At 35.1% G+C, this 12,886-nt stretch overlaps 2 protein-coding genes across 3 annotated transcripts; both read right to left on the reverse strand.

The window, feature by feature from the left end:
• Positions 1–22: 22 nt before the first annotated feature.
• Positions 23–7,007, reverse strand: LOC148166902 (epidermal growth factor receptor kinase substrate 8-like). Of its 2 annotated transcripts, none has more exons than XM_088047067.1 (9): positions 6,929–7,007; positions 5,923–6,199; positions 5,724–5,870; positions 4,379–5,061; positions 2,318–2,741; positions 2,120–2,263; positions 1,974–2,073; positions 232–647; positions 23–174 (listed from the first exon to the last, which is right to left on the reverse strand). In XM_088047067.1, exons 2-9 carry the CDS (start codon positions 6,169–6,171, stop codon positions 97–99), a joined length of 2,241 nt encoding a protein of 746 aa, XP_087903193.1. In that variant the 5' UTR covers positions 6,172–6,199; positions 6,929–7,007; the 3' UTR covers positions 23–96. The 2 variants fall into 2 exon arrangements, with proteins under 2 accessions (XP_087903193.1, XP_087903192.1); XM_088047066.1 differs by having other exon boundaries at positions 24–174; positions 6,801–6,963.
• Positions 7,008–8,666: 1,659 nt separating this feature from the next.
• GlcT (ceramide glucosyltransferase) lies at positions 8,667–12,682 on the reverse strand. Its single transcript, XM_088048074.1, has 7 exons — positions 12,220–12,682; positions 12,031–12,172; positions 11,779–11,983; positions 10,556–10,668; positions 9,801–10,066; positions 9,560–9,749; positions 8,667–9,511 (listed from the first exon to the last, which is right to left on the reverse strand). The coding sequence occupies exons 1-7, from the start codon at positions 12,324–12,326 to the stop codon at positions 9,332–9,334; spliced, it is 1,203 nt and encodes a 400-aa protein (XP_087904200.1). The 5' UTR covers positions 12,327–12,682; the 3' UTR covers positions 8,667–9,331.
• Between the last annotated feature and the right edge of the window lie 204 nt (positions 12,683–12,886).

Below are 12,886 nucleotides of genomic sequence, written 5' to 3' on the forward strand. Positions count from 1 at the left end.
TAGAGTAACAGTACTAATGCTTCGAATTCTAGTTTATCTATTTATATTTATCTTACTATCTTTGTAGTTATTGGTATCTGTTTCTTATCAATTTCTTCATTCGTTAGAAGCTTCGATCTTCTGTCTGGCTTTGGCAAGAATGGCTTTCAGCTCCGAACTCCTCACAGTTTGGTACTATAACAATTAACAAAAAACGTCCCAAAACCCTTAAACAAAAAAAAGGAAACTTACCCCACTGACACTCTTCTGAATGTTAAGCTGCGAATACAATCTGGCCCCTTCTTTCGAGCCACACAGCCTTTCCAACTCGTGCTTAGAACAGTCAAATAGACGATGCCCAGAAACTCCCTTAAACTTAGAACCAATATGGGCATCAAAATCTTTAGCCTTCAGCCAATTTTGGATCTCTTCAGGATTAGATTTCTGATTGATAAAAACCTCAGGAGTTTGCCTCACTTCTATGTGTGGTTTGTATTTTTTGTCTTTCATTATCTCCAAAACGTGGCTAAGTTCATCTTGCATTTTTTCAGTGTTGGACTTTATAGATGGATTACGTTTCAAAGTCGGCACTGGGGTTACTGGAGTGGATGGCACTGACAGTGGTGGTGGCGGCGGGGGAGCTGGGGGCGGTGGTGCATTGGTGGTTTCTAGTAATTCACATGAAAATATTATCGCTTGACGTAAATAGATTACATCTACATTTACGCAATTGGACTAGAAAAAGTCGGTACAATCCAATACGGTTAATCATTGCGTGATTTCAAATCGATAACAAGTAAATTCCTTTTACGCGATGAATGATCAAGAATGTCCCCAGAACAGATCAATACATTCTTAATTCGGGTAGTTTAATGAGATCGCCCCCGGTTTGATTGTAATTCTACTGAAAACTTATTAGATTTTTCAGACAAAACATCGCGGCGTAAATGGAGTTTCCAAAACCCAAACATAAATTTATAATGGATCGTTTCGCTGATCACATTTTTATAGCCTTTCATCATCATAGTGCCATTTTCTCGAAATGACATCGTGAGTGATTAATACGGCCTATAAAATCGATGATATTTTTATCTGAAAATCTTCCAGAATTTGTCTTTTTTGCAAGGTCGTTTATGCATCTATTTGCATACACTCTAATTTTTATAGACGTATCTCGTGATAACAGTGATTTTTGTATTAGTCCGTCGTCATAATCGAGAATTTATTGACCTATCTGAGTGAGTCACGGTGCATGGTGCATATTTTTCCGCTGACGGCTAAAAGGAGTAATTTAATTAAGTTATGATTAACAAAAAGGAAAAATCCTGTCATGAAAAGGTTTTGTAGGCGGAGGTGAGCTTTATAATTCATTTTCTTTGAATAAGACGAGTCAACTGTTCTTTAAATAGAACCAGAAGAAACAAAGTTCCGAATTGGTTTTGTTTATGCTATTAGTATCAAGTTGTCATTATAGCGTTCAGGTGGGGAAACTTCATTTAATAGCAACGTGACCGAATCAATTAAATCCTCCGGTAACCTTGACTAAAATTTAAATTTCAACCTAGAACTACCAAAAACTGGTCATTATGTTTTTAAAGCATGGGAACATACACAAACATGATACAAACAAAGCAAACACAGAACAATGTGATAGAAATTTTATTTTATACTTCATAAATATAAGACGGATCAAGTTAGTACAAAACTTATAAAATGGACATACAAAAAAAAAATACAAACGTATATACAGTTTACATACACGGACGGATCTGACCCTCAACATGGAATGCGATTAAAAATAATACCTAAGTTACGTTAAAATAAAAAAGAAGAGAAATAAGTTAGCCTGTTACATGTAGTCTTTGATAAACATAAATCCAACGCCTAACAATAACAATGTACAAAACAACAAACAGTATTATACAAGAAGCAGATCAAGGATGTGGTAATAACACTGGACAGTGCTTAGAAATAACGAAATTCTCCTTTCTTACCAAGTCTTTCTCTTTTAACCCAATCAGCAGAAGTTGCGGAAACGGGAGGATTCACATGTTCGGGGGTGTTCGGACTGTGACCTCTATCTGACGGGGAATCCTAAACAAAAAAATTAACCCCTCCTCAACAAAAACCAACAACTTACTTCTCTATTTCTGGGGTAGTTGTTATGGGGGATGTAAACAGGGTTGTGGGAAATAGGGTACGGGGTGACGATGGTATGAGGTACATGAGCCACTTGTCCACGGCTGTTGCGGGCCTTCCACCACTTGCGACTGTCATCCAAAATCTATTAAAAAAAAGTTTGATAGATGGTAAAAACTACGAAATTAAAATCAATCACCTCAAGATACTCTCCACGAACCACCGACAACTCCTTGTCGTTGTTGGCAGTTCTGGGATAAGTTACTTGTACGATATTAGCTCCACGAGCTTGCAAATCGTCCAGGAAGCTCTCTTGGCTTCTTCCAAAACCGCGATCTTCTCCTCCATTACGCTCGATCGAATCCACCGAAATGTCGCTTCTGGTGCTCTCCAAATTCGGGGGTAAATCAGGCTCGTATTTCGGGTGATGGGAGTCGGCGTTCTTCTCATAAATAAAAAGATCTCGATGGTTTGTATCGTAGTCATAATCGCTAGTATATTGGCCCTCATTGTAATGCTTATTTTCATTATTAGCGTCCAATTCATCCACCACCGGGTAATCTGGAGACCAGCCGTCCATGAAAATCGGATGATAGGGAGCCACGTGACCTTTCCATTGGTCTCTGGAATAGAAACGCGAAGTGGAAAGTAGAATCGACGAATGAATGACATTTCTTTCCAAGAATGAAAGGTCAACCAAGAGCGAACATTAATCAAAATTCCAGTGTTAGGTATGCTAAAAACGGATTTGTTATCTTTATGGGGGGCCTCCGGAGATTTGCCAAAATTGAAAAGTTAACAATTACATAATTGTTTGAAAAATATTATACACACGTCAGTTTGTACGCTAATCTATTTTTAACACAATTTTTTCTACTAAACTTTGAGTGTAATCTAGATAGTGCACCTATCTAAATTAAAACACAGTGCTATAATTCGTATCTAAGATTTTATCGATATTGAAAATGAGTAATTTACGTCAGGAAAATACGTAAATTTTAATCTTTTCGGACACTTTGTAAATAGAAAAAAATAATCCGAGATTATTTTCGAGTATCGATAGTACTGTTTGAGACCTTCAAGATTATATTAAGAACTCTTTTGTTCTCAAATCTATGGTTTTAGAAAAGAAGTGAACAACTGGAAGAGTAGCATTGGCACGAATCTCTAAAAGAATCATCAAAACAGTAGTAGTTGCACAAGTTCCTGTTATCGTAGCCAAATTACCGTGTAAAACGAAATTTTAATAGTGATTTTATGATTTTTGTCCGACTACCTTGAAACATACGAAGGTAAACAAAAACTCAACTCTATTTTATGGTAATTTATTTACGCGATATTCTATGCACTCGTTTCCAAACATTCATTCATGCACTGAAAATATTTGCAAGAATAATTGCCGTAATTGTGTTCGTCCAATTACTGCTGTTATTTCAACAATTGTGTTTTCCTGTTAAAGCAGTTAAAACTAGGAGAAGATATAATTTTCCCGACGATATTTATATTTTATGTCAAGTTGAGAACCGTTTTTCTTGCATAACCTGACTGTTGTTTTAAGAACTTTTCCTAAGTTGTTTCAGCAGATTTAGAATTACACCTTACAATAAAAAAACTATTTTTGGTTTATTGGTATTCGAGTTACATTTTAGAGCTTCTCGAAGTAGAGCTATTTTTGCACGCAGACTCTTCCAATTAGAGAAAAAGTGGCAGAAAGAGACCAATATTTTTTGCTCGTGGAATTCTAGCCCAAAGTTAAAAATGACTCAAAGACCATCGGCGCATCTTATTGTTTAGAATTTGCAAAATTAATTTAATTTAATTTCTTAGGAAAACAACACCCAAATCTGAAAGAGTGTACATTGGAATACCAATTTGTTTATCCAATATTTTCACTATTTATTAAAGTATGAGTTTTTTAGTTTCCTTCGTGCCAACACCGCATACTCCGAATTTAGCATAGAAGTAGAACAAATATCTGAGTCATTTCCTATAACCCTGGGTCACCACGTCACCCCGTCTGAATCATAACTTATCTCTAAAGATATAGACCGCCAAATTCTTTAGTGCGGTGACCCTTTAAATAAGCGATTCACTGCAAAACGCCATAAACAAACAACCCTCAGACGGTTGCGTGTTGTCTGTTCCCAATGAAAATATTTATGATTGTTTACAGATAACACTTGTGATTATGGGGGTTTACTGAGAAGAAGTCAAAGACACGAACGCACTATGTCATTTGGCGATGTATACAGGGACATACCTAGGTATGAGCCAAGCGTTTCCAAGCGAATGCCACAATTCCGTTTCCTTGCTGGTGACACAGTTCATCAACAAATTGACCGCTTCCCTCGTCGACAGCGGCGATACCACTTTCCTTGGGAGTTGTGCATCGGGATAAGTGTCATGGGAAGCTTCCACAATCAACGCCAGAGGTGTAAACAAGAAGTGCACCAATTCTGGAGCGTTGGGATCATGAATATGTGCTTTTAGTTTTGCTAGGAGATTAAAGGACAGCTTAAACTTCTGGAAGATATCAATGAATTCCTTCTCCGGTGGCGGTTTGGTCCTCATTGACAACATCCCATCTCCCATATCACGTTTCTTAGTTTTCCTGCTTCGCCGTCGCCGTTCCAATTCTCGGGCCGCCGCCGCCGCATGTTGCAACCTTGCTATAAATTTCTCGATGTCATCGAAGCAATGGTTGAGAATTGTCACATCTCTTTCATATTTCTCACTCGTTGTAGAGCTAGAATCGTCGTTATTTGCTGTCAGCTCGGAATCAGAACCGTGATAATCCCGAGGATCTCTTGTAGCATTTATTACGGTATTGGGGGGTTTGTGGATTGGTGGAGGAATGCTGCTCTTACGACTTCTGGTAAGAGTTTTCCCCATTCGCAACTGCTTCAGGTCTTCAACGAGGTCTTGAGCGGATATGCTTTGGCACTGAAACACCGTCATTTAACAAACAGATGACAAATTATCTTTATTAGCCACTGAATATTAATTGAGTTTGTGCATATTTGTCAACGAGCTGTGATTCATTGCCACATTCGCAGATCATGCTTGATTAGATTCTTTATTATAACTAATTTTATCGGGGGCCTTTAATTAATCCTTTTTTTTTTGCTTCTGAATTATTTGAGCCACCAACTAATTTAATGCAATAAATTTAAGTACCATTTTTGATTCAGTTTCTGGCAAAATAGAGCTTTCAGAATAAAAAGAATCAAAATATTTATAACTAGAAGTCCATGTATTGGTAAAACAGATTTTTGAATGAAATATTTTTTAATATCTGACTCTTAACACGCAGTGCGTTTGTATTAACGCTTCAAACAAAGTTGTACGTAATTAAATGTTTTGCGAAAAAAACTTTCATGTTGTGGATATTTTTGAATTAATACTGCATTTAATTACATAAAGCTGCTTTTACGTGGGTATTAAAGAGATAGTCTGTAGTCAAAATGAGACTTTTACGGATGAACATAATTTTTATAATGCCGTTGATAAAATTGAATAACAATGAAAATTATCAATGACAGCATGATCCAAAATAAACTGAGAATCGTCATTGGGGGCCCCGATAAGACGTTTATCGAACTCACCTGAAAAATGTGCATCTCTGGCGGGTGCGAAAGATTTAAATTGGCGACGTTAAAAACTAAAATGTTGTTATACATCTCCATGGGATCATGGCTGGTAAAAGCTGTGGGTTCATGTATTGAATTCGCTGGGAACCGCTCCATGACACTCTAAATTAAGAATTTATTATAGTAGTGATTGCAATTATGTGAAATTATTTACTCCAGTTTCATAATCCATAATTAGTACCCATGAGCGGTCGAGGCAGAGCTGCATTTTTTGGGACCAAATCCCGTTCGTTTTTTCTAGTTGGAGTAATCTGCGCATCCCGTCAGCTGGATACAAAATACCCGTTTCTTTGGTGACTGTAAATGTAGCCAAATGTTCCATGACATAAGTCGGTTTTTCACCCCCTTCATCGCGATATCTGTCCATTTCATCCCCCGAGTATCCGTTGGAACGGTACGCCATTTTCTATGCTCTCAATCACTTAATATATCTGAAATTATTTCGATTACTCCTAAAAATTCTTCAAAAACTGATAAGATTAGGATTATATATCAAATTCAAATAGTTCTTTAAATTGTCATTGTTTTTTTTTAATCCTTAACATTTAAAAAGCCTATTTGAGCGTAATGACTAAGATTAATTTCCTCTCTTTGCCACACCTTCAGCCATAATGGAATGCGAAGAATGTCAACAATTCTTTAGTTGTTGTTGGTCCGTACTTTTACGGATACCAACATTTATTGTGAATATTAATAAACCAAGCGGTAGCGAACTAAATTTGGAAAAGGAAAGGGCGTGAAATGCACGTGAATACTAATTACTCGCCGCGCTCCATCATTGCATATTTCAATTCTAATTACCACCAAATCAAAGAACTATTGAAACTTTTAGAAAAAGTTGATTACAAGTAAAAATAACAAAAACAACAACTCTAACTGATTTGCGCAGCTATTACTTTACGTCAATAACGCTTTAACGCAAAAGCCATCGTGGCGACCATAATAACACAATAGCCATGAACAGTAACAATAACAGTATTTACACTTTTTCCAGTAGTTAGGGGGCTTTTCTCTTGTATTTTCGAGACTTACCAATGAAAACTAATCAAAAAATCATACTTTGAACACTCATAACTAAAAATATTTACTTAACACATTTCACACTAATCACAACGAAATTAAATTGTATGATATCTACAGGTGGGTACCTCGTATCTTACCTGTCAGGTAAGCCAAGTGAGTTTAGCCATGCGCAGAAAGTTGCGAACGTGTACCTGTGGAAGCGGCATTCTTTGACATAATTATACCTGGTTCCAATACATTTTAGTCGAGTGTAATTGGAAAATCACATTCCTTTTAATCCTACTTTACGACAAATATCATAAATATTAGCTCTTTTATGGCCACGTTTCACTTTTATTGACCAATTCGCGCAGAACGAGCAAAGAGGGCAAAAGAAAAGCCAATATCGGACACATTTGAGAAGTAGCTAAACTAACTAAACAGATTTTTCAGAACTTTTTGATAAATATTCATTGATAGGTGCGATGGAAAATTACGCAAATAAACGGGTTTTATATGATCAGAAGGAAAATCAAAAGATGGAATCTGAAGCTTTAAACTCGTCAAAAATTACCAATTTTTCTTTGACTTTGTGTGTCCGTTAAATAAATATTGTTGTTCTTATCGGGATGAAGTGATAATTGATAAATCAGAATAGTTAGAAGTTTTATCTCAAGGTTTCAAATCTATCTTGACGACATAGAAAATTTAGAGCAGAAAATTGAAGTTTGATATCATAAATAACTTCAATATCCTTATTTGTTCGAGAAAATTGTCTTATCTCTCATTTTTCTCTTGTAGAGCTAGGAATGGAAACGAAAATCGTAGACAGATTGGAATATATTGCTTTTTTTTACAAAAAATTGTTTCGAAATTTCGATCCTGTAACGATTTCTTTGAGCGCGTTTTTCCTTTAAAAGGAGCTGTTTCAGGCACATATTCCTTGGAATTTGCCTTTGAGTGATTTTTTTTCTTATTTTTCTACTCCGTCTTCTTGCTCCAGCACCGTTAATTCAATGCTTGCATCTCGGAAAATCGTGGAAATTCGCGTTAAAATTCACTTCCCCCTTGAGTATCCATTTAAATTAAATAAACAAGTGACTTATGGGATTTCCTGGATTCTAAAGGATGTTTTCCTAAGGTTCGATGTGCGGCTGCTCTGTTATCCGGAAGATAAATGTAAGTGTGAAGGAAAATAAGAATACGACACATTAAGGGTTTCTCATTCTCGCGATAAAATGTTGTCGTGGTGTTCTTTTAAGAGAAATTAGGACGTCTCTACTTGCACTACATGTCTTATAATTGTCACTTTTGACCATTCATTATTTATTACTCGTATGTATTTCATGGTTTAGATTTTCACACGACATGGCACGCTATAAATGAATTAATCAATTAAGTTTAGCGTGGGTTATAGCACCATAGCTTTTGCTATAAAAAATAACTTTTTAGCTTCGATTAAAATTTGTTGTTTTCGTACAGAGTCAATAAACTTACTCATTACTTTATCGATTTGTATATTTTCTTCGTACTGGCGCCAATATGTCACTGATTCTCATTAATATTCAAAATCTCAAGTTCAGTGTTGTACTATCACCTTGTACGTGTTATTCTGAGTGAATCTGATAGGGATTTGCTATTTCCTTTCCTTGCTTTCCCAATTCAAGACAATGATTCTCGGTTTTGTTTTTTTAGGATCATATTTCTAATGATCCGTTCGCTTAGGAACTCCCTAATGTGCTATTTTCCGGTTAATAGAGGAGTGGTTCGGGGTAAGTGCCCTCTAGTAGCGCTTCGAATATCGCACCCCTTGGATTTTCCACCACTGCTAGTGCCACCTGTTGGATGACCTCATTTCAAGGCTAGATTTCGGGGAAATGAATAATTCAATAAAGGTCAAGGTATTTAAAATACTTTATTGAAATTAACCGATACAAAAGAGCCAAAAGAACAAATAAATATTTTTGTAATCAGTCTTGAATACAAATATGAATGTTAAGTTAAAGTAGCAGAATTTCTGAAAGCTGACATTAAGATGTCGAAAACATTTATAAAAACACATAAGTTGTGATATGTATATTCACCATGGAGACGTAATGAAAAAACAGTCACAAAAATAGCAGCGTCTTGAACCCACCATTTAATAAAAACTGATTTTATTAGAAAATACAACAAACGTAACAACAATTAATAACAATGACTAAGTACACAATTATCTCTAAAGAAGAGTCATCAGCACATTCAGTATGTACAACATATAAACAGTCAATTCACTATTTCCAAAATGAAGAATCTGCAAATGATCTATAAAAAATGGAACAATATTTACAACAAGTATGAAGTTATCACAATATATTGCTTTATATTTATGTAGGCAAGTGATTAAAGCAATATAACTTAACTAATGAATGATGTGAATAATAATAAGTACCATACAAAAAGTACAAAAACACTTAAATAGTGGGTTCACTTCAGTCAAACTGAAAGTTTATAACTAGAACTGGGAAATGTGATGACTTTGTAAATAAATTACTTATTAAAACCTTAGAAATAGTCTTAAATTAACATTTTATTCTAGGGTTTAATTCTTGGGCAACCCCTCCCCAAGCTAATTTAAAAACTCTGTTCCGCCATTTAATTGGAGGGTCTAGAACGGCATTCGCGAATAAATAGGGACCTGACATCTCCCTAAACAACCAACCAATAACAAAATGAAATTTATTAAAAGGCAAGGAACCATTCTGTAAAACAAACAATTAATTTTTGATCACAGTCGGGACAAAACTCACCTGTACTATACAGAGTAAGGACCAATCACAGATAAACCATAGCAAAATATGCACTAAATAAAAAACAGAAAAGTCCCATTGGAAAAGAACACTAACCGACCACGCCGTACATGCACCAATCATCATGCACTCTGAAAGAGGCTCCACTAGGATGACGAAAGGAATCATTGCAACTCGCAGTTTGGCCCATCTAGAAAAATCACAAATTCCAGCTTCAATAGTCCAGGAACTGACTAATTACCTTGTCAAACGTGCTTGGAAATTTTCTACATCACAAAGACCAGAATTCTGCATCGCTGGTTGACTACTTATTACAGTTTTCCATCCTCTGTTTATGTACGACTTTGCAATAAAAAAGTCTTCAGCTAAATAACATCCAAAGGACTTAAGTCCACCCTGTTCTTCAAGCACAGGCTTTCGCATCAACGCTGACATTCCAGTGTGACAATTAATCCTAAAGAAGTCGGCTGCTAAATATATCCTAGATTGTGCTGTACCAAAATATATCTGAAAAAAAAAGGGTCATTGTCAAAAAGTTGGTTTCTAATGAAAATTTCTAGCTATCGCCTACCAGTCAAGGAATTTATTTATGACGGCATTTATCGTTAAACTTGGTAATAAAAGTTTGTGATAATTAATGTCCCATTGTGGAAAAATCACTTATTTTGTTTTAAAAGAACTTTAATGTGGCATATGGATAACAATAAGTTTGCAAAATTTTAGTCCAGTTTACACAGGCAAAATGATTTCTTTAGTTGACACTTAATATTGTCATGTAAAGTCACATGTGATTGCTTTTCTGCTAATCAAAAGTCAGCAATCGTCAAATTAGAAGCCCTTGATATTTTTTTTACTTCGGAATTTTATTTAATCAGCAAACATTTTTTATTCTATTAATTTCTATTATGTTACTATTTGGGTGTATTTTTAGTATACAATTTTCCTTTTTACTGCGATAAATTAAATTTAATATTATTACCAATAGTAGAAATGTACCTTTTCTAGAGTTGCCGCGAATCCAGGCCTGTCACATGTGAAAGGCATTTGATGAACCAATCCGGTCCTGTCGTCCATATGGTTTACCATGTCTAAAAGGGTATCCTCTTTCACTAGAAATAAAAATTCAAGTTTTGGTAATTTTAGACACAAACCCAAGAAAGTAGTTTGTGAATGGAAAGAATTGGCTCGCAGCGTCCATGATAAAGATTAGCTCGCTTAGCTCGCCAAAATCATAGGTGTAATGAATCACTCAATATGACATGAAATAGGCGGTAATGAATCAGCGTGGTTAATTAAACTCATTATTATTCTTAAGGTTGCAACAAATTTAATATGACCTTGCGTAAACTATGTTTGCTTGTAAATTAGAATAATTTCGCCCATCCACTTTCGCGTAATTTAGCCTTGGCAAGAAACAATTATCATATTACAAAAAAATCAATAAACAAGTGATAAATTTCCTGCATAAACTTTCCGGTGGTAAAGTATAGCAAAGGATTTACAACAAGTGTCAACTTTCAGGTGTTTTGGACCTCACCTTGAATACCCTTACAAATATTTTTAGTGGTAAATATTTACCACCACAAACGCAACATGTAATTCGATCAAAATTCCGCCAGATAAAATAGAATGAGATAAGAGAATAATAAATTGTGTTCAAACCAATTTTACTTTTATCCGTGTGATAAATTACGATAAAATTTAATTCAATGTAAAATTGTGTTGCTTATGATTCATTAACCCAGAATTAAAAACTTACGGAAAATTAGTTCAATTAACAAAATGATTCAACGACTTAAGTGTTATTAAGTTCAAATTCCAGGCTAAGCTGACCTAGGAAGATTACTCAGTTAAACAATAGAAGGAATGTTGAAAACAATGACGCCTTTGTTGGTAGAAAGTGGTTTTAAAAATGAGATTTTCGAAGAAATTTTCGAATTTTAGTGGGTTCAAAACAAGTCAAAGGATAATCCATAAAAAGCAGTTGTTTAGAAGTAATTAACACTGAATTTGTGAACTGTTAATTAGAGGAATGTCCACATAAAGCTTTAAATTTACTATTATGAGCAAATAAAATTATGTATTGTAAGATTATATTACTGTGAAGGCGAGCAACGTGTACATTCACTTGCTAAAGAGTCATAATGGGCAAATATTAGTTTTATGAAATCAGTTGGGTAAATAGTCTAGTTATTGATAAAGACATGAAGATTACTCACTTCTTATTCCACTATCAGATATGAGTATCAAATCGTAATTGCTAGCTTCATAGGCCCTATTCATATTGTTAATTTTTGGATTTACACCCACAATAGAGCCACCAATGAACACATATGCAGACACTTTAGGGTACTTCTCTATCAAAGTATTTACAACTTGAATAGCTGGATCAGTTTCATCTTCTATACAAAAGAGGAGTTCATACTGGAAAAGTGATGTCAGTTGTTTGTAAACAGAAGACAGTGACTTACCAAAGGGTAATTCATTGTAAAAAAAGTTTCTAAATTTGTTGTCAAATTGCTATCTACTCCCATTAACGGTTTTAGAATAGAAACTCCTGGACATGGTTCATCAGGGGGAAGTTTTGTTACTTTATTATGTAACCTGTATTTGCTGTAAACTTTGAGGTTAGAACTAAGTAACAAATGAGAAAAACTTACCCATAGAATATTGCTATAAGATGTAAAAGCCACATAGCAAACCAAAATATTATAAAAAATAATGCGAACAGATATGAAGGATAAATCATTGGCGCCATTCCATACATTTAAAAAATTTGGTCATCAATTTAATATTCTATATCACAATATTTTACACCATTGTTGAATTGTCTAATTTTAATCTTCTTCTATTATACTTGAGAACACAATTCATTCTATTAATAGTTATAACCCCAAGAATTGTCGCAGAACTTCTTCACGCATTGCGAATATTGCGATAGCAACACACCGCCAACGCAATTTTGGAAATTCACAAAAAGACAAAACGATAGAACTATAACCATGCGCTGTACGCAACAGTGTTGCCATCCCACTACACCATTCAACGAAAAATCGCGATCTCAATCATACTAATCTAGGGAGAAACGTACAAACCGGCAACATAAATCATCTCTCCCACAGAGCTAATATCTGATAAAACGACACGCATGCGCACAACACCATTAAAAAGAGACGACACCACTTTGAAAGGGGCGTGTTTCTTTGTATATTTTGTTGCATAATCCATCAACCCCCATTTTGCCGCTCAAATTTTAGGGTGGAGTTCAAATTTTCCGTTCTGGTATTACTAAAATATCAATTTCAGGGAACGCTCGTTTATCTTATC

The sequence above is a fragment of the Gnatocerus cornutus genome, chromosome 10 (assembly GCF_029298725.1).
Source record: "Gnatocerus cornutus isolate USDA-ARS CGAHR chromosome 10, icGnaCorn1.1, whole genome shotgun sequence".
NCBI lineage: Eukaryota > Metazoa > Arthropoda > Insecta > Coleoptera > Tenebrionidae > Gnatocerus > Gnatocerus cornutus.